Source organism: Scedosporium apiospermum (assembly GCF_000732125.1).
Source record: "Scedosporium apiospermum strain IHEM 14462 chromosome Unknown SEQ_SAPIO_0033, whole genome shotgun sequence".
In the NCBI taxonomy this organism is placed as follows: Eukaryota; Fungi; Ascomycota; class Sordariomycetes; order Microascales; family Microascaceae; genus Scedosporium; species Scedosporium apiospermum.
Genome location: NW_015971734.1, coordinates 225531 through 251532, shown reverse-complemented (window position 1 = coordinate 251532; position 26002 = coordinate 225531). Strand labels below are relative to the sequence as shown.

General features: G+C 52.7%; 6 protein-coding genes and 1 pseudogene across 6 annotated transcripts; 5 read left to right on the top strand and 2 right to left on the bottom strand.

Moving 5' to 3' along the window:
- Positions 1–849: 849 nt before the first annotated feature.
- On the top strand, positions 850–1594 carry SAPIO_CDS0651 (uncharacterized protein; the record flags this gene model as incomplete). The annotated part of the gene is made up of 3 exons (XM_016783379.1): positions 850–987; positions 1084–1222; positions 1293–1594. The coding sequence occupies 3 exons, from the start codon at positions 850–852 to the stop codon at positions 1592–1594; spliced, it is 579 nt and encodes a 192-aa protein (XP_016646145.1).
- A 476-nt stretch (positions 1595–2070) lies between these two features.
- Positions 2071–5590, bottom strand: SAPIO_CDS0650 (Cytoskeleton organization protein; the record flags this gene model as incomplete). Its single annotated transcript, XM_016783378.1, has 8 exons — positions 2071–2886; positions 2944–3062; positions 3127–4223; positions 4313–4674; positions 4730–4819; positions 4883–4963; positions 5050–5334; positions 5456–5590. 8 exons carry the CDS (start codon positions 5588–5590, stop codon positions 2071–2073), a joined length of 2985 nt encoding a protein of 994 aa, XP_016646144.1.
- Positions 5591–6364: 774 nt separating this feature from the next.
- Positions 6365–6863, bottom strand: SAPIO_CDS0649 (uncharacterized protein; the record flags this gene model as incomplete). The annotated part of the gene is made up of 4 exons (XM_016783377.1): positions 6365–6409; positions 6486–6513; positions 6609–6716; positions 6787–6863. The coding sequence occupies 4 exons, from the start codon at positions 6861–6863 to the stop codon at positions 6365–6367; spliced, it is 258 nt and encodes an 85-aa protein (XP_016646143.1).
- Positions 6864–7615: 752 nt separating this feature from the next.
- Positions 7616–12851, top strand: SAPIO_CDS0648 (1-alkyl-2-acetylglycerophosphocholine esterase; the record flags this gene model as incomplete). Its single annotated transcript, XM_016783376.1, has 7 exons — positions 7616–11017; positions 11068–11356; positions 11418–11680; positions 11744–12022; positions 12084–12194; positions 12253–12361; positions 12433–12851. 7 exons carry the CDS (start codon positions 7616–7618, stop codon positions 12849–12851), a joined length of 4872 nt encoding a protein of 1623 aa, XP_016646142.1.
- Positions 12852–13627: 776 nt separating this feature from the next.
- On the top strand, positions 13628–15085 carry SAPIO_CDS0647 (annotated as a pseudogene; the record flags this gene model as incomplete).
- Positions 15086–18959: 3874 nt separating this feature from the next.
- Positions 18960–20186, top strand: SAPIO_CDS0646 (uncharacterized protein; the record flags this gene model as incomplete). Its single annotated transcript, XM_016783375.1, has 4 exons — positions 18960–18972; positions 19089–19228; positions 19395–19889; positions 19998–20186. 4 exons carry the CDS (start codon positions 18960–18962, stop codon positions 20184–20186), a joined length of 837 nt encoding a protein of 278 aa, XP_016646141.1.
- Positions 20187–22499: 2313 nt separating this feature from the next.
- Positions 22500–24905, top strand: SAPIO_CDS0645 (Zinc finger protein; the record flags this gene model as incomplete). Its single annotated transcript, XM_016783374.1, has 3 exons — positions 22500–22547; positions 22625–22855; positions 22929–24905. The coding sequence occupies 3 exons, from the start codon at positions 22500–22502 to the stop codon at positions 24903–24905; spliced, it is 2256 nt and encodes a 751-aa protein (XP_016646140.1).
- Positions 24906–26002: the final 1097 nt, after the last annotated feature.

The following is a 26002-nucleotide window of genomic DNA, read 5'->3' as shown; positions in this document are numbered from 1 at the left end:
AATGAGCAGTGAGTGTCTTGGTGAGGGGTACCAGCCTGAACCCTCCATCATTGATATCCCAAACCGTTGATGCAAACATCCAGAATAATCTAATCACAAGCTAGCGACCTTGTCTAAACTACTAAACTACATAGACCCAAGAACATGTGATGAAACGATCAAGTCTTAAAAAAGTGACAGGTTCACGCTCACGCATTTCAAGGCGCAATGTAGAAATACCCGTCATGGCCCTGGTACCTGGATTGAGACTTTGTGCTGACAACGACAACATCAGCGGGCCGTCACGGTGATAAGTGATAAGCTAGCACTAATTGACCGCTAAACTCTTGGGAATGAAAGCGCCGTTTCAGGGGCAGTCTGTTACCAGCTGGCCGACCGTTGTCTGACCGTCACCAACAGCCCCACGAATTCCTAGTCCAATTTTGGTCCTGTCCTAGTGTAGCCTGCCGCAGCCCACAAAAACCATGCCAAGCCCTAGGCTGGCCTTGCTGGTCCTGAACTGGCTTTAATTTCTCTGAAACCCCGCGACTCGGTTTCACGCGCCAAGTACCATTGTACCCGTGACATTCCACGTTCCGCAGTACATGTTCCATTGTATCCTTGTATCCTCCCCTTGAGTGCAACCTAATTTCGACAACTTTCAACTTGGCTCCATCTTTCCCTATCAAGATCAAATCGCAAATCTTGATCCCAACAAGGACGCCCATCGCGCATATCGGGACAACACAACAACCTCCGGCCTTTTCACCCTGGATACCCGCGACGCCCTTTGTCTATTCCAGCTCTCACTCTCACACCGCGATCCCCACCGAAACATCCTCCTGTGCAAAACAGAAGCTCCCGCCCACCATGGCGCTCATCTCCGCCCGCACAATCATCACCTCCATCTCCCTCTTCCACATAACCCTAGGCTTCTTCTTCCTCACAAACCCGGGTACAATAGCCGACCAGGCCATAGTCTACGTGCTCGGCGAGGCCATGGGCATGGTATAGCCAACCCCCCCCCCCCCCCCCTTTTTTTCTTCTCCTCCCGGCCCCACGCGCCGTGATTTCTGTTTCAACTAACAAAACCCGTTTGTTCAGCCCTACGCCCGCAGCTTCGAGTCCCAGTCACCACCTCTCGCTTTCCTTGCCGTGATCCTCGCCATCATCGGAATTACCGACCTCGTTACTCTCAGTCTCCCCGAGGAGATTAGCCTCTTCCATCACTGGGCCACACAAGGTACATCCCTCCCCCACGCTCCCTGAATTTGGCGACCACCAAGCTAAGAACTCTTTCCCTTCCAAAATAGCTCCCATCCGCCTCGCCATAGCCTTCGCCCTCAGCTTCTACTCCTTCATCTTCTCCTCCTCCTCGCCCCTCTACGCCTCGCCCTCCCAGAACCCACGAGGCCGCATGGCCCACCCTTCCGCCCACGCCCACAACCCGAGCTACAGCGCCTCCTCGTGGGGCGGCGACGGCCTCAAGAACCGCGTCTTCTTCACTTTTGCCTTCGTCGAGATGGTCAGCTGGTTTTGGATCTGGGTTACCTTGAGGGAGGAGAGGGCCCAGGCTATGGCTAAGAAGGCAAGGAGGAAGAGCTTGAATTACTAGGTAGCCCCTTTGTGCTTCAATTTTTTTTTCCTTTTTTTTTTCTTGGGACGAAGTGAGATGGGCTGAATAGTCTGTGACTTGAGCTTCATGTCTTGCTTCTCCTTTTTTTTTTTTTTCTTCTTCTTCTTCGCCATCTTTTTGCTTCCGATTTAGCCAAGGATAGCGTTATGTTGCATGTTCGAGGTTGGGTCTTTTTTTTTTCTTTTCCTTTTTTTTTTGCATTGCGTTTGGGTAACGAATTGTACATTTACGGCATATGGGGATGGACGGAATCTCTAGGAACAACACCATGGTTTTTATCATGTAGAATAATGAACGAGCTGCTCTACAGACGTGTCTGAGCAGATCCACCCTTCTTTTTCCCCTCTTAACCAAGAAATATTGACCCTTTTCATGCGACCCTTTTCATGCGCATGTCTACGAAATCCCCTCTCCCTCTCTACCGTTTGCTTTTTTTTTTCTCTAATCTCTATTTTCTACTCCCACTTTACCTGCATCCATCCGTCCAGGTTATTCCTCCACCCATCCACAACCCTCTTAGCCCAAATATTAACCTCTCCGTCCCCCTCCCTCCTGATAACCTTCTTCACCACCTCTTCCAACTTCTCATCACTCCCCTCCTCGGGTACTTCATTAACGAAGCGAGCCAGCTGCTGCACGAACCCAGCCTTAGCGACATCTCTCCTGGAAGACGCGATCCACCCTTGCGCCTCCTTGAGGGCTTCCTTCGCGGAGCCGTCCAGCTTCTTGATATCCGCGAGGACTTCCTTTCGAAGCCCCGTCTCGCCGGAGCGGTCCCTCGCGGTCTGCCGATCATGGTAGCCTTGCACGTAGCTCGTCGCCGCCCGGACGGCACTAGCCGCGTCGCGGACGTATGATATCGGAATCAGCGAGGTGAGTGTCCCCAGGATGCTTTCCGACGCAGACGCATCAGATTGTCCCGCCGCCGCTAGGTCCAGAAGTAATTCCAAGGAATCCGTGACCGAGGCCACGAGAGCCGGAAGTGACTCGATGACGGGTCGCGAGCGGATGGAATTCACCGCGTCGAGGGTGAGGGACGACAGCACCGACAAGAGGTTGTAGTAGATGCGCTCGTGGGGGAGGAGTTCGGTTTTGGGTCCGCGGAGGAACCTGTTGAAGGAGTTGGCGAGGCGCGAGAGGGACTCGATGATGAGAGTGTGGTCGGCTGTAGAGGCGAGGGCGGGGTTGGAGGGTTTGTAGGCTGTTGGGGCTTTGAAAGTTAGGAGGGAGAAGTATTGCTCTGCGAGGAGAGAAAGGTGGGATCGGTTATTCTAGAAAGCTTGTTAGGCTGTGATTCTTTTCCGTTTCTGGAGAGGATGCGTTCTTACCGAAAGCCTTGGTCCCACGGACAGGACCTCGTGGAGGGGAGGCTGAAAGCTGCTTCCAAGGTTCGGGAAGGATCCATAGTCGATCCTGACAGAGAGTTCTGTCTCATCCGTAATCTCACCTACGCAACGTACCCGTTAGTCTTCATTAGCTCCCGAAAAGGACCTACTTCGCCATCATCTTACCCAGTAAAAGAGCGTTCAGGCCTTCTCCTCGTCGAAGCCCCATAGCCCTCTGCGCCCGCAGCTCCTCCACATACCCCATAGCCATCGTGCAACTCGTCCTCAGCTTCCCGGTATTCTCCGGAATCTGCAATATGCTCGAGTAACTCTCGCAATCAAAAGCGTCTGCAAGCCGGCGAGGCATCCGCAACCTCAACGAGTTAAGGTAATGCGACTGCACGCTGCTTGCGAGGAGAGGTCCCGATGCCACGTCCGGCGCGATGCCGCTGATACGATCGAAGAAGATGGGCGCCAGGGAGTCGACGATCGTTCGCTTCACGTCGAGGCTACTCCATACTTCACCGGCTCTCCGGGCGCATCCGATCCCCAGGTATATTCTGACTAGTAGGAACAGGATGCCACTGTGCTTAGGCGTCTTTTGCAGTTGGTGCTCTAGGATCGTCGCCGCTGTCAAGAGGTCTCGGAAGCCGGTGGACTGGCCTGACGCTTGCCCCACCAACGCATCCCTCTTCTCGAATGCGCCCTTCCTCAGCAGACTGACCGCCGAGAGAACAGCCAATTCTGGGAGGAAGTCCTGTCGAGCTCGCTCGTTTTCTTCATCCCCAGCGTCAACGTCCTCTAACTTTCGATACAACGAAAGGCTATCGACAGCGATCGTTGCCCAATCGATGTTCCGCCCGTGCCCGTCGTTCTTGAGATCGTCCTGCAAAAAGCCGTCTCCTTGAGGAATTGTCTGTATTAGGTAGCGTATTTTCAACGTCAAGACCCTCAAGGCCACCGACTTGTAGCCCTCAGCCTCGTCCGCAATTTCGGGCAACCGCTCGTAGGCAAGGTATTTCAGCTCCGGGGTGCTCAACCTCTCCACGAACCGTTTAATGTCCTCGAAGCACGCCGGACTGCTATATTGCTGTTCTATGAAATTAACCAGCTTCAAAACTCGCCTAGAGTCTGCAGGTTTCAAAGTCATCGCCGGTTGTCCGATATCGCCAAACTCGAAGGAGATGAGCACAGATACCAGTGCCAATGTTCTCACATATACCGGTTTCTGGTCCGTCGCTTTCGAATGACTAGCGAAAAGCGAGGTGACGTCCTCGATCACCCTGAGAGTAATGTTAGCGCACACATACAGCCAACCCCCCCTTTCTCCTTTTTCTCTCTCTCTGTCTGTCACTGGTCGACAAATACTTACTGTATATCTGACAGCATGACATGGGTTGCCGCCTCCATAAAGTGCTGCCAAATCCTCCAATCGCAAGCGAGGAGAGAAGGAAGAACCTGGTAGTCCCTTTCTTCCTTCTCGGACAGGGCATCCTTGGCGATAGTGTAGAGCGTCTCCCATTCCTCCTTCTCCTTGAGGAAATCGAGAGTGCGAAGGAGAACCTCTTTCCTCCCTAGTCGCAGTTCCTTGATCGGGTTGAGTAGAGGCCCTTTGAGGGCCTGCTTGAGTTCGGTCGGGTCATCCCGGGAGGCTAGCATGTCAAACAAGAGTAGAATTTCCTCCTCACTCTGGATCCCGCGGACGGGCAAATTATGCTCCTTGGCTTCAATGGCCTACATTTCGTCAGCCTCAAGAGGACTACAGTGAGTGAGAGGGACGGAGACTTACTTGTTCTGCCACCTGAGCGGCCTTCTGAATTTGCTTGGTCGAAAGCTCCCTGTAGAGCTTCCGCTTGTCTGCTGGGCATTGATCACTCCGCTATGTAGCACTCCCAAGTTAGGCGGATATTACCACGAACGGGAATAACACTCGTAATCTTACCGAGAAGAGATAAGTGGTGACGATATTCCAGAAGAAGAACCTGTGCTCCTGAGGGAACGTTCTATCGATGAGAGCGGCTATCTTTTGTCGGACAGACGCTTGTTAGAACTTTCACTTTGGGGAACTAGGGAGAATGAAAAAAAAATTAAGTATTGATATTGACATACTTGCTGTGCGCTACTAAGATCCCAGTGAAGCAGGCAGGACTCCAGGCAATCTATAGCTGTGATCTTGTCTCTAGGCTGGGACTTCACTAGCCTCACACGAAGAGGTCCAATCGCCTCGAGGAAAAAGGACTCGGGCATGATGTCATGGCACGCCCACTCAAGCAGCTCAAGGCTCTCGACGTCCTTGACCGTGGTTCCATCCTTGAGCAACTTCTGCACGTAGGAGACGACCGACGACTTGTCCACCGGAGCTCCTAGCTGAGCTTCCGCTGCGATTTTTACGATCTTTGAACGTTAGTTAGCCCCGAGTACAACTTTAAAAAGAGTAAAGTAAGGTGAAAAAACGAGCCAGAACGACAACGAACAAATTCCGGGCTCTCAGTGCAAAAAAAGACGCGGCCCATACCTCATAGTACTGGTCTTTTAGAGTGCGTGCTCGTTTGTCGGCCAGGCGCACAACCGCAGACCAGTTCCCCTCGCTAAAGGCCGATTGGAGCTGTAGATCGACGCCACTCCTCAGCTGGGGCTGCTGTGAAGCCATGGTGAACTACGGGGTTACGGGGTTTATCCTTGAACCATTCAAGGGCTGCAGCAGATTGATATTGGACCTGGGAAGGGTGGTTTATCTGCCGCGGTCGCGCATGGTGGGGTTTTTGAGCTCTTCCAATTCTCTCCCTGCCCAAAGGATCAATTTGAACGGCATCTTTTGGTGGGGTTGAGTTAAAGACTGGATAGCAGCACAACGCTGGATACATGCATGTGCCTGATTACATAATGGCCCGGGATGGTGGGATGACGATGTAAAACTGCAAGGTGCTCTTTCATAGTTCCATCCTATCGTCAGTTGGAGCAATTGGCTTCTATTCCTCAGTAAATAGTTTGGCTAGATCGGTATATTTGATTGTATGCATGACATATAATACATGAGCCTGGTGGCACGAGGAGGATCTGGAAGTAAAGCGCTCTAATGCACTCAGAGAGTGGAGCTGCACAGAGTCGCCTCGGTTTGATCAAACGCCCTCTGTGACTCTGCGATGAGTGCAAGCACGCCGAATCCAGATCCTTGTATATTATACAGTGAAATACTCATTGCCTCTTTTATTTCCAGTGAGGCAATGGCACCTATCCCTATCAAAGAGTAGATGCGGCGCAGGGTCGATGCGAATGTCGCTGGCCGCCGGCCGCGCGTGATAGCATTGTTCTTTGCTAGGACAGCTAGCACCCAAAGTATACCTGGTTCCAGTTCCGGTTTCGGGTCCCAGAAACTAGAATGGGCTGCCACATCCGCGTCGAGTGCGCCCCTTGCCTCGCCCTCTTACCAGAGGGAGTTCTTCTTGCGTTCGGCCTTTCGCTTCTCGAGCTGTTGACAAGAGTTAGAATTGGAGGGGCGGATTTTCGAATTCGGAGTGTTCATGTTAGTCCGGGCCAAAACGTACCCATTGCTTCTTGCAATCGCGATATGCCCTATGGTAGAGGAACATTAGCGAGCCAGGATCTAGATCGACGACAAGTCCCTCCATGCGGTGCGCTTCTAAATGGTAAAGATCTCGCAGACTTACTGGAAATAATCGCCGCACATGGTTCGATCGCCTCCGTTCCTATGTAGGCACTTGATGCTCCTCGACGCTGCTTCCTGGCACGGATCGTAGTACTCGCTAATCGCCTTACTGTTTGTAGAGAACCCGGTTAACATCGAGCAGTTGGATGGTCTGGGGAGAGCTAGGATGTAATACTGACGCCTGGAATTTTGACTTGTTATCGCCGGACCAAGGATGGTCGGACGACGACGACGACTCCTCTGAGTTTGAAGCCATGGCTGAAAGGTGGTGACATAGAGTGGTGCCGAGTTGAAGGTCGAAGACTCGAAGTGGCGGAAATCTTGGAAGACGATGAAAGTCGCGAGACCAAGATCGACATTGGCTTATATAATCATTCTCATGTGCAACACCACAATAGCACAATAGTTCTCCCACGCCAATGCGTCCTCAGGGACCTGCTTACTAGGATACGTACCACCTAATATGCATCATCATCATAAGGAAGCATTGATGGGCGTGTTTTGTCTCATTGAGAATGAGTCTCCTACGAAGTATTCGAAATTCAAACCTGCCCAGCTAAATTGTCCAGACTTCGATCAGTTGATTGAGTAGTGCCCGTTGGCTGGCTCGGCCAGACTTGACCATGCGCTGGGCCAACGCTTCCACCCCTGTGCCGAGTGTGGTCAGCATGAGAGCGCATCCCCAATTCAGCATGCAACTTGCAGGGGGGCTCCGATGGTGGTCGAAGGATCTACGCTAATTATCCTTGCCGCCGCCGCCTTACAGCATGCGGCCAGCGCGATTGACCCAGGATGACAGCTATTATTCTTCGTATTTTAATAACCAGGGGGCCCTGCCCAACATTTGTTTTCTTCTCGAGCGTGCGAGGTAAAGTCAAGTTAAGTGAAGTTAAGTGAAGTCGAGGTCGATGAGAACCATCTCTTCAGTGGACGACTTCTTTTTCCTTTGCTGTGTGGAAGCATTTGTATCGCAGAAGAGGACTCTAGCTCGACACTCTACCCACCTACATGGCAGCGGCCACCGAAGGCTTTACAGTCCCAGAATCTCAGGCGGCTTCCGAGCCCAACTCGCCCACTACACGAAACTCTGTGGGCGGCGATGGGTCCGAGACTTCGGGAGCCGTGGGTGGCGCGGTAGCGGAGGAATCGGAGAGTCTCGCCGCGGACGAGGTAGACGAGCACGCGGATGAAGAAGTAGACGAGCACGCGGATGAAAAGGTAGAGGAACACGTGGATGAAAAGGTAGAGGAACACGCGGATGAAAAGGTAGAGGAACACGCGGATGGGGCTGCTGAACAACCGGTTGAATGGACCCCCCTTGATAAGGACCTTTTAGACGCAGCCGTCAACAACCCAGCCAGGATCCCGTGGTTGGTCAACCGAGGAGCCAATGTCGCCGTCAGATCCTCCTCCGGCCAGCCCCTTCTGGTGATCTTGATCAAAAACGGACTGCGGAAAGATGAAACGACCACAGTGCTCAAAGTGCTTCCTGGGCTCCTGCGCCGCATGACCAAGGAACAAATCAACGCGCGGAATCGCAAGCAAATGACCGCGCTGGTTTCTGCCGTCTACGGAGACCCGCCCCAAGTTCACCTAGCCCATCGGTACGAAATCATAGAGCTCCTCATCAAGCACCATGCCGACCTCAATGCAAAAGACAAGGATGGATGTACCGCGCTAGATTGGGCCTGTCGAAGAGGTTATACGGGGATCGTCAGGCTGCTTCTTGATAGCGGCGCGGATGCTGATGTCAAAGATAACGAACTCTGGACCCCCTTGGAAACGGCTGCGAGATATGGCCACGATGAGATCTTGAAGATGCTCCTCGATAAAGGCGTCAAGGTAGATGAACCCGATATCAACGGCCGGCCGCCGCTCATGGTAGCTTCCTGCTACGGCCAGGACAAGATTGTCAAGCTTCTTCTAGAAGAAGATGTGGAGATAGACAGAACAGACGAGAGTGGGTTGACAGCACTTGAGGAGGCCGTATATGGTTGCTACGAAAATATTGTTCAGATGCTTTTGGATAGGGGCGCGGATCCCAACAAGTTGGACGGGGACGGGTGTACGCTCCTCTACGCTGCTAGCCGAGTCGGATACGACGGGATTGTGAGGCTTCTACTCTCAAGGGATTGCGATGTCGACGAAGCTGACGAGGACGGCTGGACTCCGCTCATGGCCGCCTGTCTCAATAACCACAAACAAGTAGTGATCCGACTTCTCGAAAGGGACCCTGATATTGACAAGGCCGATTCCAATGGGTGGACCTCGCTTGGAATAGCTGCCCGCCATGGTTATACTGAGATCGTGGATCTCCTCTTAGATCGAGGGGCGGAACCCAATATAACAAACGGAGAGGGATGGACGCCGCTCGGGGTTGCCTCGCGATATGGGTTTGACGATATCGTGCGGGCTCTTTTACGAAAGGGCGCCAGACCAAACATCAGCGATGCTGGCGCATGGAACCCGCTGATAAGTGCCAGCAGGTGGGGGTACGAGGCCATCGTTGGGATGTTGTTAGACGCCAAAGCCGATATCCACACCACCGACGAATCCGGCCTCAGTGCCCTGCATTCGGCTGCCTTCTTCGGTCACAAGGAAATTGTCAAACTCCTTCTCCAACGCGGGGCTGATACGACACTCCATGATCGCGACGGTGAAACCCCTCTCCACCTTGCAAGTCGCCAGGGATACGCCGTTATCGTCGAAGAGCTTCTTAAGCATCAGCGACGCGACGGCGTTAACACTCGAGACAAGGATTCTGAAACCGCCTTGCATGTCGCGGCTCGATACACGTCCGAGCGTGTATCCTTGCTTATCAATGACGACGCAAAAGAGGATACCGATCGTTTCTGTGAGACGAGGACAGGCGACGATGCTCCTGGGCGGTTCCAACGCGTCGTCGAACTTCTTCTCGACAACGGCGCAGACCCGACGTTGCTAACCGAAGACGGAGAGACAGCACTGCACTCGTCGGCGCGCATTGACGACGGTGAGCGGACCAAGTTGATTCTTAATAGGACGAAGGAAGATAGGAGGGCACTCCGGAACAACGATGGAGAGACGGCACTTTACATCGCCGCCGACAGGGAGAACCCGGACACGCTACGGCAACTGCTTTTTGGTCTTAAAGCTATAGACTGGGGCACCGACGATATCGAGGAGGATACTTTGCTTTGGGCGGCCCGTTCCGAGTCCACTCATGACATTGTGCGTCTGCTCCTGCTCTACAGCAAACGTCCGACGACTGCCCAGTTCCCTTTGGATACAAATTGGGACGCCTTAACTATGGCGGCTTATTATGGCGAATATGAGTTAGTGCGGACGTTGCTTCAAAGTACGGGGCTCCATCCAGGAGATAATAAGAGGAGAAAGACGGCCGAAGCCGTAGTCAAGAAGCTTATCAAACTTATGGAAAGTAACGATGCGGGACAGGACAAGAGGATCTCCGGTGACCGCAGCACACTGCTGCGCCCAAAGGACCCGGACGCGGGTGGCTCGGTGACTGAGAAGGATGACTCGGAAAGTGTGAAGAGAGGCTCGATGGAGGTAGGCAGGGACGGCTCGGATGCGAAGAAGTCTGATGATGAGGGAGGAGAAGACGCCGGAAGCAATACAAAAAGCGAGGCCCGTCCCTCGAAGCCGAGAGTAAATGTTGCACGTTCGCGAGAGTGCTACGACGAGATCCTAGACATTTTACTTGACCCCCCCATGGTCAGGATGATCGTCAAGACATCGGCCGAGCGAGTACCATACTTCAAGCCAGAGCTCGAGGTTGAGTTTCCCGAGATCGACGCCTGCATCATCGACTTTTATGCCAAGGACGGCCGATCGGGTTTCCTGCGCAGGTTCAGGGACGTCAAGGAAGTGATATATAACGCGGGACCGAACGAGATCATGGAGCAGGCTCGAAACGCCATGCAGAACGGGGACGAGGACGAGGATGATGATGAGACGTATTCCGAGGAGGACCTGTCGTTCAGGTGGATCCATCTGCCAGCGAATAATTTGCAGTGGATGAACGATTTGGTGCTGAGGATTTTCATCGACGATGATGAGCCGCAGGAAGCTCACGAGGAGTTGCAGGCTTTTTTGAGAGCTAGTTGGCATGAGGTTCCCGATGCGTCATTTGAATCTCGGTTTATGAAGCCGAGTTGCTCGACGTGGCTTGGGGACAAGTGGAAAGATAAGCCGCAAAAGCCGCCTCGAGGGGAGCCATCCGAGGATGAACTCCCCGAGTCTAGGCGTCGTACTGGTTCGGCGGCTTCTATCCACACCACCGGTAGTAGGGCGAGTGGTAGTAAGGCCGGATCGGTGGAGCATCCCGTGGACAGGAAATCAGATAGTTCCTCACATTTGGAGAAACCGGAGCAGAATTCTCCAGAGAACAGATGCCATGTTGCTCTCTACGTAAGTGGACGGCGCTAATTCAAACCAATCCGATGCTAACTCGCTCATAGATGCCCTACATCACCTTCTCCGAGCAAAGGAAGGATGGTACAACCAGCGAAGAATACCAAAAACTCCTAAAGTGCTACGAAAACACGAACGTCGTGATGCACGGAACCCGAACGCTAGACGAATTTTACTACCACTTCGAACGAGACCACGCCTCCGAAGAGGAGAGGAGACGTCGTAATAAGGATCAGATCGTTACGGCTGAGCTTAATGCTGGTGGTGATGTCGCAGAATGCGAATCTTGGACGATTCTAACAGTTGATCAACTCTGGCTCTGGGTGATTAATGAGAGTGAGTTGAAACACTCACCCTTAGGATTGAGTCGAAGGTCTAACGGTCTAACGCTTGTCAGAATACATCATTACGTCGTCGACTCACCGCGTCGACGACGCCGACGACATTGTTCCTATTACTGTTCTAAACTACCTCAGCAACATCCCCGGAAACGAGCGGGCGCAGCCGCAGCCAGACTCTGCCATCGCGATGAGCAAATTTATCGTAGACTTTTGCGTCGGGTTCTTCGGACACTTACGCGCGGATGCCGGCTTGATGATTAAGAAGCCGGAGGGTCGTCGATCGACTCGCCAGATCTTTTCCGATGCCATTAATCGAGCCGTATGTTCTAGAGATTCCTATTTCTCTCGGGTTCTACCACGTGTTAATTTATTTCCCGAATAGTCCATCAAAGAAGCAGAGCTCTTTCGAAACTTCACGGAGCGGGGTGGTAATTCCGCATCCGATGAGAACAGGCTCAAGTCGGTCCGCGCGGCAGCGGACCTTCTCCGAAAAGTCAAAGATATCCGCGACGAGCTTAACATACTGCGGGTTATCGTGACGCATCAGCAGCGCGTGCAGGAGGGATTACCCGTGGGTATTGCGAGCAATGATCGCCATGCCAGGTCTATCCTTGGGGACATCGAGGAGTTGGACAAGGTTGCTAAGAAGATTGAGGGAGCGGTGAGTTTCTTTTTGGGGGAGCGGTAAAATCGGGAGACTAACATCGGAACTACATTTGCAGGTCAACGCGACTCTCGGCCTTGAGCAAAGCGCCATTGCCATTGCCCAGTCAGAAGAAACTGTGCAGCAAGGGAGAACGCTGATGGCGTTCACCATTATGACCATTTTGTTTGTACGTATGCACCATGCGGGCGTTTACAATCTTTTTTTGCTGACATGGTGACCCGTAGCTCCCAATATCTTTCCTCACATCCCTCTTTGCTCTGAATATCAGCTCGTTCCAGAGGCGGGAGGATGGAGATCTCAGCTACACGCCCGGCTGGATATACCCCAAGATCTGTGCGTCTTCCCTTTCCATTTTTCTGGCGGTTGGATGCCTCGCTACATGTGGCTAACATCCATGTCTACAGTTGGTCCATCACTAGCCGTCTGGGTTCCGGCTCTCCTGTGGGCGTTTTTCTCGAAACAGACGATGAACTTCTTCACGAACTTGAAGATGCCTAGCATTTCGCCCACGGAGTACAAATCGAGGATGAAGAAGCAGAAGAAGATGAAACCCACCCCATTCAAAGACTCGATAGAAACGATAGAAATCACGACGAAATGGGAGGAGGGAAAGGAGAAGCACGGCCACGCTTCGCCCTTGGCTTTTGACAAGGATCGTCTGCGGAAGCGTGTACCTTGGGTTGGTACTAAGAAGAAGGCACCCGTAGATGAGGAAGCCGGGGCCATGGGGCGGTTCGGAGATGGGTGCCAATGGCAAGTAGCAGAAGTGTTGAAAGATGAGAGTAGAAACATTCATCTTCGGCGCAAACGCGTGCTGGTTTGAGTTAACCCCTGAGACTAGCATGGTCCTGGTTAGCGTTCTTGAAGCCGCAATTGATAGAGCCATCCCCAACATGATAGGGCTGCGACTGAGACCCATTGGCATCTCTTAGCGATGTTACTCTACATGGAGGATAGAACCGGGCAACATATTTTCAGGATCTAATCTTTGACTACATCACCCTAATAAACCCGGACCTGGGAAATATCACGTTTGATGTACTAAGGCCATGCACCGATGAGTCCATTAATACCACCAAAAAGCTGTCTATCGTGTAATTGCAAGGGACCGAAACCCTTTAGCGCAGCCAAATGCGGAGTGGAGTACGTCACTCGTTACGTGGCTTGGCATTCCCGACCTCACGATTCAACGTCGCCTTACGCAGACTGGTTCAATGCACCTTCCCACAGACCTCGGATTCCATCGTCGTCGGCACTCAGGAAGGTGCAACCCAGCAAGGTTGCTGCTGTGGACCTTGAAATGTTGTATTTTGTATCTCTGGAGTCTGTCGCGGAAGGGACGCTGTAAGATGAGCAAATGGGAGCGGCCCAGGCCTGCTTAGCAGGAACAGAGATGTATATCAGCCTCACATTGACGATTTCAATTTATCCAGTTTGCCGGACCGAACTGGCTTTTCCATATTAAGGGTATGGGCTCTTGTCTGATGGGCAAATCTGGCTACTTGTGATTATTTGCATTTTGAACCCGCCTAGTTTACATCTCGGCAAGCTCGCTTGCGCCAGACAGAGGGCGTCTTGCTATCCTTGAAGCCATCCACGATGCTTCAAAGTGTGTTTTCTCGGAGGGTTTCCCGAGGACCCTCGCCTTTGGCCCTTCTTCTCACCGCCCTTGCCGTCTTCTTGCTCCTAAAGCTGCACAGCGAGCGACTGTCCTCGAGCGGGCCCGACGATGATGCCCTTCGCCACCCCCATCCACAAGCAAGTGGCCAAGTTGGCGAATGTCCGGCCGAGCTCGAATACCTTCGGTCTTTGCGCCTGACCGACCAGATCGTTTTTTCTCGGCGCTGTATTAAACCGGTGCTGTCGACACATGTCGATAGGGACCAAGTAGTCCACATCCCGGAATCGCTGTTCCCCTCGAAGCGAAACATTGAACTTTCCTCGTGCAATGGCGCTGAGGTCGAACCCTGCGAATCGATTCCATTACACGTCCCACTTCCGCATCCCGATAGGACATATTCGGAATTCATATTCGGCATCGTCACTTCGCAAGAGCGCTTGAGGGACTCGGTGCCGACTTTGGCGCACTGGCTGTCGAGGTCGTCTGCTAAGCTGGTAGTTATACTGAGCGATTCCAAACCGGCTACTCGGGAGCAGCTCGACGACTTAGAGCTCCTGTTCTCCCGCCAGAGCATCGATGCTACAATTATCAATCCGACGATCGAAGGGCTTACTACCTCACAAAACCACTTCGCTATAATACGGGATTTGTTGCGCTACTCCGACTCTCAGACGAAGTGGATCGGAATCCTCGACGACGATACCTTCTTCCCCTCCTTCTACAAATTGGCTCAAGAACTCGATCGTTACGATCATACCAAAGACCAGTACCTCGGCGCTCTCTCCGAAGATTTCCGAGCCGTTAAAAATTGGGGATTCATGGCCTTCGGCGGAGCCGGCGTGTTTCTCTCCGTACCAACGGCAAGGACTTTAGACAACCACCTCGAAGAGTGCCTCGCCGAGACTCAGTCGGACCAAGGCGACGGCATCTTGATGGACTGCGTATACCTCCACACCAGGGCCAAGCTCACCCACATCCACGGGCTCCACCAACAGGACATGCGCGGCGACGTCTCAGGCTTCTTCGAGTCGGGCATCCAGCCCCTCAGCCTGCACCACTGGAAGAGCTGGTACAAGCACCCCGTCGACAAGATGGCGCTCATAGCAAAGTTCTGCGGCGATTGCTTCCTGCAGCGCTGGGGTTTCGGCGACGACACGATTTTTACGAACGGATATTCCATAGCCGTATACCCTGGGGGCTTGAGCGAGATTGATCTTGATAAGACGGAGGAGACGTGGGGTGTTACGGACGGGGCGTTTGATGTTAGCCTAGGGCCGTTGAGGGGCAAGGTCCCCGAGGGAGAGAAGCTTAGTTATCGGCTGGTTCACGCGGAGGCGCTTTCGCCGACTTCGGTGAGGCAGGTATACGTTCTCAAAGGGAATTCACGGAAACGGGAAGCTGATCAGGTTGTTGAATTACTGTGGAATTTTGACTGAGTGGCCCATGAAAAGAATAGGGGAATCAACGATATCAGGTCATATACTCTTCATGCCCGAATTCCTAGCACCTTACCGCGCTTCCTACATTGATCTCGTCGACGGGATGGAGGGGCGGTGCGTGTTCCGGGGAGGCGGGCCTGAGGGATTTGTTGTTAGTGGAAGCTTTATTCTAGATGGAGAGTGCCAAGCACATCTACCGAGCTGGGTGGTATTTTGGGGTCGGGACTTACACTTCTTTTGCACCCCTGCCCATCTCGAGCCGAGAAAGGAATATATTTAAAGAATATATATTCATACCTCAGTACTTCACCCCGACCTTTTCATGCGAAGGAGCGGCCCCATGGAATTCAACCCAAACTTGGACGAGCTAATCGAAAACCGGACGGGATATAACATATATAAAGTCATCAATCTGCCGCTGTCTTCGATAGGTCTTATACTCCGCGATGCTTTCAGGGCTCTGATACGGCGGCACATGCGGAGTTCGTAGCGAGGCGTCTGCACACCGCGCCTCCTTTGGCTTTTTGGCGGCGCTTGGCAGAGACGACGAGGCACCTGGGCAGGCAGGTAGTGTTGAGGAGGTCGGAGCAAAACGGTCGCAGGTGGAATCGACAAATAGTCGCAGGCGGGTGATGGGTGGTCCTAGGGAATGGACTGGCGCTCTCAAAGGCCCAAGAGTTTATATCGATGATAATGATTATAAAAGTCGGAAGTCGGTCGGCATAGGTAGTTAAAGTACCGTAGAGAGAATGTTAACATATCGCACCAGCAGCGATAGCTGGATCGAGTCCATCCGCTGTTACATGATAGATCGGACTGAGGAGGCAGGCTCTAAAGGCTCCTCTGCTTTTTGATCTGGTGGAGATCGGGATTCGATTGGGACATTCCCCTTCTCGGCGGGATAGACGGTCTGTTTCTGTCGTGTATCGCGAGCTGGGCACAGTCTTTGTCTCCAGAGGTAGAAGACATAGACGCCAGTGTAGATGAGGAAGCTTAAGAAAGCGATGACGAGGATTTCGAATTGTTCCATGGCGGCGAGGGCAAAAAAAAAAGTGAATGTGTTGAAACGAAGATCTAGGGGGGGCAAAGGGGGATTAGGTTGACGATAACCTGAATATATTTATCAAATGATAATGAACAATACTTTGGTAGACCGCCTCTGGTCTGACCCATGTCACGCGGATGAGCTCTTAAGAGGTGGCGTCATGAATGAATCGATGCTTTCTGTCAGTTTTGGGGCGGTACAGTGTAGTTTAATATATCATTACGAGATATCAATCGATGGGACGTGGCCCCTTGCCAAACGTCAATTGAAGTATTGATGATGATTATCAGATACAGCTTGCTTAGAATACGAAGTAGCTCGGCATCTCGAGACCTGCCTCGGTCAGGAGAGAGGAGCCTTAACATGACATCAATTGACAGCGACGGAGGCGAGGAGTTAGTTCACCCCGCAATGCGCGAGGTGGGGGGAGATCTGCTTGAATATCTTTCGTCTGCAGCTTCGATATTGGGATTTATTTATTTGTTGCTATTGCTTTCTTCGGTTTATTCCTCTTCTTCGTTTGCTTGGTCTGATTGAGTAAAACGCTGTGTGACTCGAAGAGTCAAAGGTACACAAGCATGTCGTTTTTCACATGCAGTCTTGCATGGATTCTGAAATGCTGGCTCACCCATTGAATTAATTTTGCAAGGGGGGTTGCTGCAGGCCTGCAACTTGTGCAGAGATCTTGCTGTCCACTGTCAAGATAAGAACATAGTGGAAGCAATCAAATGAAGGATCAAGTGGGATGAGGCTGGAGCAGTAGATAGACCTGACAGAAGTAGAATCATGGTAATAATCATGGTTAGTATTTGTTTTTCGCAAAACTACTGGAGAGCTTCAAGAGATCTGGTTGTCTGTGGCTATCGAGACGAGGTCCCTTGGCGATCCAAAAGCTTGGTGACATGATGAGAGTGGTTCCAGGTGGGCCCGGCAAGTTCCGCGTGGACGCTGCAAGCGGCATCGATTTACCATTATTACGAATAAATATTGAAGCATGCAACTATCCGAATGAAACAGCCTGCTACAAAGGTACGCTGTTCATCACCATCGTAAACCAGTGCTCTTGATGGCTCTGAAAGCAACACACAGCATGCACAGTTCTATCCATCCAAGACAGTGATAAACTTAGTTTCCCCGATAACGTGCCCTTGATCGTGTCCCAGATCTTGTCAGGTGTTGGTCCTAGATCGACGTGACACACCAGACCAGTCTTGTCCCCATCATTGATAACATTGAGCACTGGAATTTTGGGGAAAAGACACAGAACCCCCAAACTCTGAGAAGGAAAGCCACCAGCCTAGACCAGCCATCCTCCATTCTGCCCAGGTGAGGGTGAACTCCGAGAGCCAGGCCCATCCAGGCAGTTGAGCCCAGCCCAGGCGCGAGACCCGCTGGCGTGGTATCATTGCAGCAGGTGGCTTCACTGGTTATCAAGCGACTGAAGCGAGAACTCAACTGTAACCAACATTCCTGCAGCGCACACTGGGCACTACAACTCAACTACAGTTACAGTTCATGCACCCCACACGGTCGTCAGGCCTTATCAAATCACTCCAGCCGTCGCCAACTAAAATCCAGCCCGCAGCCTCTCGGTTTTTCCAAAATCGGCGTAGCCAGCCGCAGACTCCAACATTTCTAGTGTAGCTGGCTGCTCCGGACTAGCCCGACTGTTACTACCCTAGAGCCTGGGCACGGCACTTCTGAAGCACTAGACGATTGTAAACTATTTCGGCGAGCCGCCGACCGGTCTTGCTCACGCTGCTGCAGGGCCTGCACTGACTGGACAGCACTACACTGCGGTTGTACTTCGCACGCTGCAAATTCCACGCACGCCAACAATTTGATCAATCTCAAACATCAATGATCAATTGAATTGGTCCATTGTTCTCTTCCTCTTAAACTTACAAAGTGCCAAAGTGGCTTAATAACGGCGGCGCCATTCCTCGAACCGCCCGTTTCCTTTTCCGTCCCGAGAATATTTCAACGACACTTCATCACCCCATATTCCTTGCCTCCCCCCCTGCTGCAGGATCGTCAGTGCCCGTGTGCCACCAAACAGTTAATTCGTCATAACCTTCAGCCTTTCCTTTCCCAGTTCAAACATTGAACCCAATCTTAACCTCGACAGTCCTGACTCCTCAGTCTCCCTCCTCTTGCCTAGCACCTCTTACCGCCAACCAATCTCCCCTCTCCCTTTTCTTGCCTTTCCCTCTGAAGCTGAAGTCGCAAACGGAGAATTTCCAGCGGCTCTTCTTCTTCTTCCCCACCCTCCTGCCGCGGGACGGAACGTCACCCACCAACCAATCCCACGACGAGCCTTTCAGGTTGTCGCGATAACTGACCACATTTCTTCCCTCGCCTCTTTGTGCGCGTTCCGGACTTCATCCGAACTTCCCAGCCATCTTCTTTGAGAAATCGAAAACCACCACCGCCAAAAGACACAATTTTGTTAAGAGCATCGCAACTCATCATTGCATTATAGAAAACTGCGATATGCTCTAGCCTCCTCTTGGCCCTTTCATCTTTCACGCCTTTCTTTTTTTTTTGGTGCCCCGTCCCGTTTGCTGCTTGCTTGCATCATTTCTAGCGCCGCCGCCTTGCCGCAGTCGGGTTCCGCCGTTCGTCCACCACCCCACCACCCTGGCCTTGCAAATATCCTTCTCGTGCCTGCACGTGCGGCTGGTGGATAATTGTTGATTACTCCTGCGGTCAGTTGATCGTTGGTATCGCAAAGACTTCTGGTCTGCGGACGGCCCTCTCGCCGAGCATCTGCTTCTATCACCCCGCCACTCGACTCAACCGGGGATACCCGACCGCCTTTTCACAATGTCTACTCCTTGTGCGTATATATCCGCTGGCACATGCGCAACGCGCACGACTGCTCTGTTGCTGTGCAGTGTTTTACGTAGCAGCCTTGCATGCTGACCTTATCGGGCTTCGCTGCCCCTGATACAGTGACCCCCGAAGAGGAGACCAAGTACACCTCCATCATCGACGCCATTCTCGCGACTGCCGACCTCAACACCGTCACGCGCAAGAAGATTCGCCTCGGCCTGGAGAGGGCCTTGGGTGGTAAGGATCTGAGCGAGCAAAAGGTGGGTTTGCAACATACCCGGCTAGTGACTATTTAATCTATGCCAAAAGCCGCCGTCTCCACCCCCTTGGAACACCGGGCTGCATGTTTCCTTTCTTTGCGTTCCTTCACGTTCTTCCTTTCGCCGCTCGGAATGAGTCAACTTCTGACATTTCCTTTCTCTACAGGAGGCGATCAAGAGACTTATTGAGGCTCGATTCGATGCCATCTCCGGAGCGTCCCAGGACATTGTGATCCCCCCTCCCTCCTCCCTTCCCGATGCCAACCACCAATCTCCCAAGCGCCAAGCCAACGGCCGCTCCGTCTCCGCCGACGATACCCAAGGCGAGATAGAAGTGTCCACGACCGTCGAGCCCGCCCGCAAGAAGCAAAAGCGAGACCCATCCCTCGACGCCGACGCGAAACTTGCCGCCGAGCTGCAGGCCCAAGAGAACAGGCTGGCGAGAGCTAGGACCACTCGCGGTGGTGGAAGCGCTACCCGCGTGGTCAAGAAGAAGAAGAAGGCTCCCAAGAAGAAGAGCGAGAAAAAGGTGCGCGCCGACGACGATAGCGACGTGGAAGGGAGCGAAGATTCGGGTCCTCCTAAGCGCAAAGCTGGAGGCGGCTTCCAAAAGCCATTTAACCTTAGCCACCACCTTGCCGAGCTGTGTGGTGAAACTCAGGTATGCCATCAATCGCCTGTGATGTGTCACAAGCTACTGCTGCTCGCGATGCGGCCGCTACTGTTATTTATTTTTCTCTTTTCTAACGTTTTCCCCTCCGCTTCTTAGCTCTCGCGACCCCAGGTCGTCAAGAAGCTCTGGGAACACATCAAGGCCAATGACCTGCAAGACCCCAAGGATAAACGACAAATCATTTGCGATGAAAAGATGATGGCCGTCTTTAAGCAGTCCAAGGTTGACATGTTCCAGATGAACAAGCACATCGGAAATCACCTATACCCCGTTGAAGAGGAGTGATGATGATGACGGTGATTCGCGTATACAACGCTCTAGCTGGGGGTTAGTTCAGCGTGCCGTCCCTCCCCCCCGGATGTAGCCGCGGACAGACATTTCTTTCTAGTTCGGAAAGCATATCACGGCGTATTGGCAGCAAACATTTTCAGTCTTGACATGGATCTAATTCTTCCCCGTCACACTGACCGTGTGTGGAAGCGGGGCAGGTCTGTATCCAACGCATTTCGCATTTTCTTACTCGCGTTTTCAGGTCATGACACACATCTTTTCTTCCGCTTATTACGTCGATCACTTCTTTGGTGCGCCAGTGGGAAAATTCGAGTTTTTTTCGGGAGCGGGGATTTGGTTTTCTGTTTTCTTTCTCTCTCTTTCGTCCGCCTTTTTCTCTTTTTGGTGTTTCTTTCCATAGTCGGTAGCTTAGGCATTACAGGGCATCTTGTGGTTTTTTTATATCTGGCTTTTCTTCTTTGCTTTTTGGTCTTTTTTTTTTTTTTTCTTTTCTTCTCGGTTTCTTGAGTGCGTCCTCTCGCCTCTACTTTTTTTTTTTTTGAAGCTCCTTGTGTTTTTATGGGTTGATGTGGAAGGGGCGGTTGCTGGAAGGTGGTGTTTGGGAAAGGGTTCACGGTGGAATGAGGTCGATGGCTCTAGGGGATTCGATAGCGTCCATGGAGTTGTTGATAGGGAAGTCAGTTGAAACGAGGGTTTCTGTGGTACATGGCTTGCTTGTGATTTTGATGTTGTCTCATGTGTGATGGCGTGTTTTGGGGACGTTCCGAGACAATACCTGCCTGGGGGAACTTGATCTCAGGGTCGGTTCTTCATTGCCACGATGGGGGACGGAGAGACAGACCCTATGAAACCCGGTGTATCTACCAAGTGTGATTCCTTGGCTACACGAAAACGAAACGTTGGTGGAGAGGCGATGTGAGGTCGCCGTGATGGGTTACCTATGGGTTTCTATCCACTCTCCCCATAATAAATTGACGATTTTCACCTGTGCATTAGAGCCTGGGACAATGGAAATGACAATAGTCGGGGCATAACGATTCACACCTCTTAGGTTTCCAAATTAGAAGAGCTGGCCAATCTTAAAATACGAAGTACATCATCTGACTTTGAACAGGAATGGCTATGTGCCTTCTCCATAACACTCTCCCTGATATTGTGGTAGAGGCAGCCTCCACTTACTTGACGGACAGTCCCGTAACCTCAAGGAGCGAACTGTCCGCGTAAAACACTTCTATCAAGGCTTTCGGTTCCCATTTCCCAGCGCCGTCAACCCCGCAGAGAGGAGATATCATAGACGTCTTCCTCCCCCGCGAGGCTTGTTTACTGCCCGGAGTCTACGCCTAGCCATCGGGGAACCGCCCCGACGAGCCTCTGCTCGCGAGAGAAGACCCTCCTTCGTACAATCCGCTACGCTTGAGGATATTTAGAGAGGCAGCTGGGAGATTGGATGGTGGAGCTGGACGACTTCAGGCAGCTTAACTAGGCCTGGACGATAGCTTCACAGGGGCGTCTAATGCGTTCCTGCTCAATATGGCTGGATTTACAAGGGTTTCTTGCCGGATGACGAGCAAAATGCAGGTCCACCCATTAATCCACCCTACGATAACCTGAAGTCGTTGATTCATTTTAGTGCGTGATTTTAGGATGACACATCAAGATGGTTGGACAGCCGGATAATTGCCTTGAGGTGGAAGGTGCGCCACAGGGCTGGTCTGGCCGGATGACGCACCAGATTGTGGCGAAGGCGGGAAGGAGGCGCCAAGGACTCAAGGTCTCCCAAATTGACCCCGCCAGGAGCTACCTCCGAGTTGTAGCGTTTGCTACACTAACTTCGGATTTTCTGTGACCGGGGGGGAGCTACGACTCGACCTAGAGTGTAAAGCCGCCGGCTCTTTTTTTTGAAATCAAAATCTCAGAATATTTTCTACCCACTTTGTAATATCTTCATTAGTTCTTTCCAAATAACCTATCTCTAAACATTCGTATTCCCTTCATTGCATTCAATTGAAAATATTTCCTTACCTCTCTCAGCACCATCGATTTTTCTTCTACAATTGTGTCGAGGAAATTCGCCGTTGACAGCGACAAGGTAGCAACCCTACTGATACCCCGCGACCGACCACACTCTACAGTTTCGATCGGTATTTCAGCAGCAACCCCAAGTGTCGGGAACAGCACCCACCAGTAGATACAACTCAAAATACAATACAATACAACCCCCAGCACAACCGATCATGGCTGGGACACCATCTAGTTCTGCTGATGCGGCAACAAATTCACAATCTTCACAATCCCAAACAAGAGCTGATGGTTCAAGAGGTCGCGGCCGAGGCGGCGGTCGAGGACGAGGGAGGGGTCGGGGCAGAGGACGAGGAAACGCGATTCAAGATGGTGGACGCCAGAGAAGGCAGGCGCGAGACAGCTCGGATCAGACACCCGGCGAGGGCGCCCCCTTACAGCCCGTAGCGGAGCCCGCGGCCAAACCCCCCCCAGCTGACGATGCCCAGTCCGTTGCTGCTACAGACTCAGATGCCGAGGTCTGCTTTATTTGTGCGAATCCCGTTGTGCACTATGCGGTTGCTCCTTGCAATCATAGGACGTGCCACATTTGTGCCCTGCGCATGAGGGCTCTCTACAAGACCAAGGACTGCCCTCACTGCAGAGTAAGCCTTCTTCCCCCGCCCCCCGTTAACGATGTTAAATGTTTCGACAACGCTAACCAGTTCCCGACTCTAGACCCAGGCACCCTTCGTCATCTTTACAGACGATCCGGAGAAGCGATATGAAGATTACACCGACGCTGACGTCACGAGCACTGACGATAACATCGGCATACGATACGTCAACGAGGACATTGTCGGCGACACTGTCCTCCTTCTACGATACAACTGCCCCGACCCTTCTTGCGACTTTGCCGCTCTTGGATGGCCTGATCTCCATAGGCATGTTAGGTCGACTCACCACAAGAAGATGTGCGATCTTTGTACGAGGAACAAAAAGCTCTTTACCCACGAACATGAACTCTTCCAGGACAAGGAGCTCGAGAAGCACATGAGACGAGGCGACGATCGGCCTGGTGCTTTGGACCAGACTGGCTTTAAGGGACACCCTCTCTGCGGCTTCTGCGGGCAGCGATTCTACGACGATGACAAGCTTTACGAACATTGCCGAAACAAGCACGAGAGGTGCTTCATCTGCGACAGACACGATTCTCGACAACCCCACTACTTCCTTGACTACGACGCTTTAGAAAAGCACTTTAAGGCGGCCCATTTCCTGTGCTTAGACAAGGAGTGCCTGGAGAAGAAATTTGTTGTCTTCGAGTCGGAACTCGACCTCAAGGCCCACCAGCTCAGCGAGCACGCAAACACGTTATCCAAGGATGTGAGGAGGGACGCCAGGGTCGTTGACATGTCGTCGTTTGACTTCCGTCCGTCCTATCAGTGGGAGCTCTCCGAAAGGCGCGGCGGAAGGCGGGGGGGAGCAGGCCGAGGACGAGGCCAAGATCCCAACGCCGAGCCCGTGCCGGCAAGTTCAGCCCAACCGATGCGGAGGGATGAGCTGGCATATCACCGGCAGCTTGCGATTCAGTCGACCCAGAGTGTATCCAACCGCAGTTTTGGTAGCCAGCTTAGCACGGATGCTAGGCCTGCTGCCGCCCCCGCTGCTGCTGCGGCTGCTGCACCCAGCCGTCCCAGCGCCGCCGCTTCCTCCTCGGCGGCGCAGGCTGCAACGACACCCGTTTTCTCGCTCGGTAACCAGACGGACTCGGTAGAGTCGATTGACATGGCATCTCTTTCGGTACAGGATAGGGCACGCTTGACGCGCCACCGAGGCGTTATCGAGCGTGCGCAGACGTTCTTGGGCAACGATGCGGCCAAGATGGCACGCTTTAGGCAAGGCGTGTCCTCGTACAAGAACGGAAAATTGACGGCGCCGCAGTTTGTCGATGCACTTTTTACCCTCTTTTCCGATACTTCGTCAAATTCTCTCGGCATCCTAGTCCGAGAACTCGCTGAGCTCTTTGAGGATCCCGGCAAGGAGGATGCCCTCCGCAAGGCATGGCAGGATTGGAGGGCTATCAACGAGGATTACCCGTCTCTTCCGGGACTCGGCGGTATGCACGGAGCGACCACGGCTAGCAGCGGTTGGGCTGCCGCCGCCATGGCTTCCCCGGCATCCCCCGCCGGCACGGCATCACAGAGGCATTCCAACCGTGTGCTCCGGCTCAAAAGTAGTACTCGTCAGAGTGCGGAAGGCCCCGCAGTATCGAGTGCTTCGTCTTCATGGACCGCCCCACCTTCGATGACAGCCCGTCCGCCGCCGGCCTCCGCGTTCCCGGCTCTTCCCACCGTAGCCCGACCATCGGCGAGTACATCGAACGTGGCGAGATCGTGGGCCGTATCTGCGGGAGGCCAATCCGGCAGCAGCGGCGGAGGATCCAAGGCTGCCGGCCGCCCGCCACACGGCGAGGATAACTTCCCGGCCCTACCAGCAGCGCCGAAGCCCGTGACCAGCCTGTACGGATACGGCAGGGGTAGCGTCCGCCGAGACTGGGGCGCAAACCGAGACACAGGTTTCTCGTGGGGCGGTGGTAGTTCGCAGCAAGCGGCTAGCGGAAACAATACGGAGAGAGAGGAAGAAGACGGAGGTGAAGGAGGAGGCAAGAAGAAAGGAAAGAAGGGGAAGAAGGTGTTCGTGGCGTGGGGATAGGAGGACCCGAGTTGCGAAGGTGAGGAGTCGGAGGGGAGTTTGGGCATGTGACGCATTGGTTCATTTCTTGCTACGCTTTCTTTACTTTATCGGCATATAGAGTGGTCGGTCGAGGAAAAGTTGGCGTGGGACGAATCTGCTTTCTTTACCTTACTCTTTTTTTCTCTTTTTCTTTTCTCCCGCGGTTTGAGTCATGTTTGACTTACTTATTGTTCCTTGGTAGTTGGGAGGAGCGAGCATTGTTCTTGTCGGACTACATATTGATGGTATAGATCACGGTAGATTGATGTGTATCTCGAGGGACATGTCTAATGTACACATCTGATGTTGAATGACTGGCGAGCCTGTGAAAATGATATATTGACGAATATTCCGCCGTCAAATCTCCCCGGACTGGGTTTCCTTGGCGAGACTCTATTATGTCTATTTCAATCAAGGACCTGGATAGCAACCATCAAGGTTGGACGTCCCTTGCTAGTACGGTCTTGGCCTTTAAATGTAGCTCAATGTGGCTGTCTTTGGGGGGGGGGGGCTGTTTCTCGTAGCCTGGCCCCTGCAGGGCGCGTCTAGACTTGATCAAGACGGGGGTAGAGATCGAGCCATTACACTCCTTCGTACAAGCTCTCTACTCGTGTAATACTCCGGGCTACGTCGAGAAGTTGGGTTAAGTCCTCGACACTTCATCTCTCTATCACCGTGGGATATTTTATTCTCCTTCTTTCATGGTAAGAGCCAAGACTTCGACCACCGCCAAAGACGACGAAACTCGTTCGTGCGGACCTGCATGGTGAAACCACATCGGGTCTCCGCACACGATGCTATGGCCGGAGAGTAATTTAAAAAGTGGTGCAGGGATTCGTTCCTTCGAGAGAAGATCCAAGAGATATTATGTGCTGATAATAGCGGCGAGGCATAAAGATCGAGGCCCCAAGTTCTCCTGAGAGTGCATGTGGTGTTGATGTCGCTGGAATAGGTAAGTCCGAGCTTGATCGCATGGCGGGTTCACTAGGTGCGAGGCATTTCCCGCTTCCGAGACCCTGCTCCCCCTCCCGCGCTTTCAAGACGGAATCACCGGAGGGGCGGAGGGCATTGAAAGG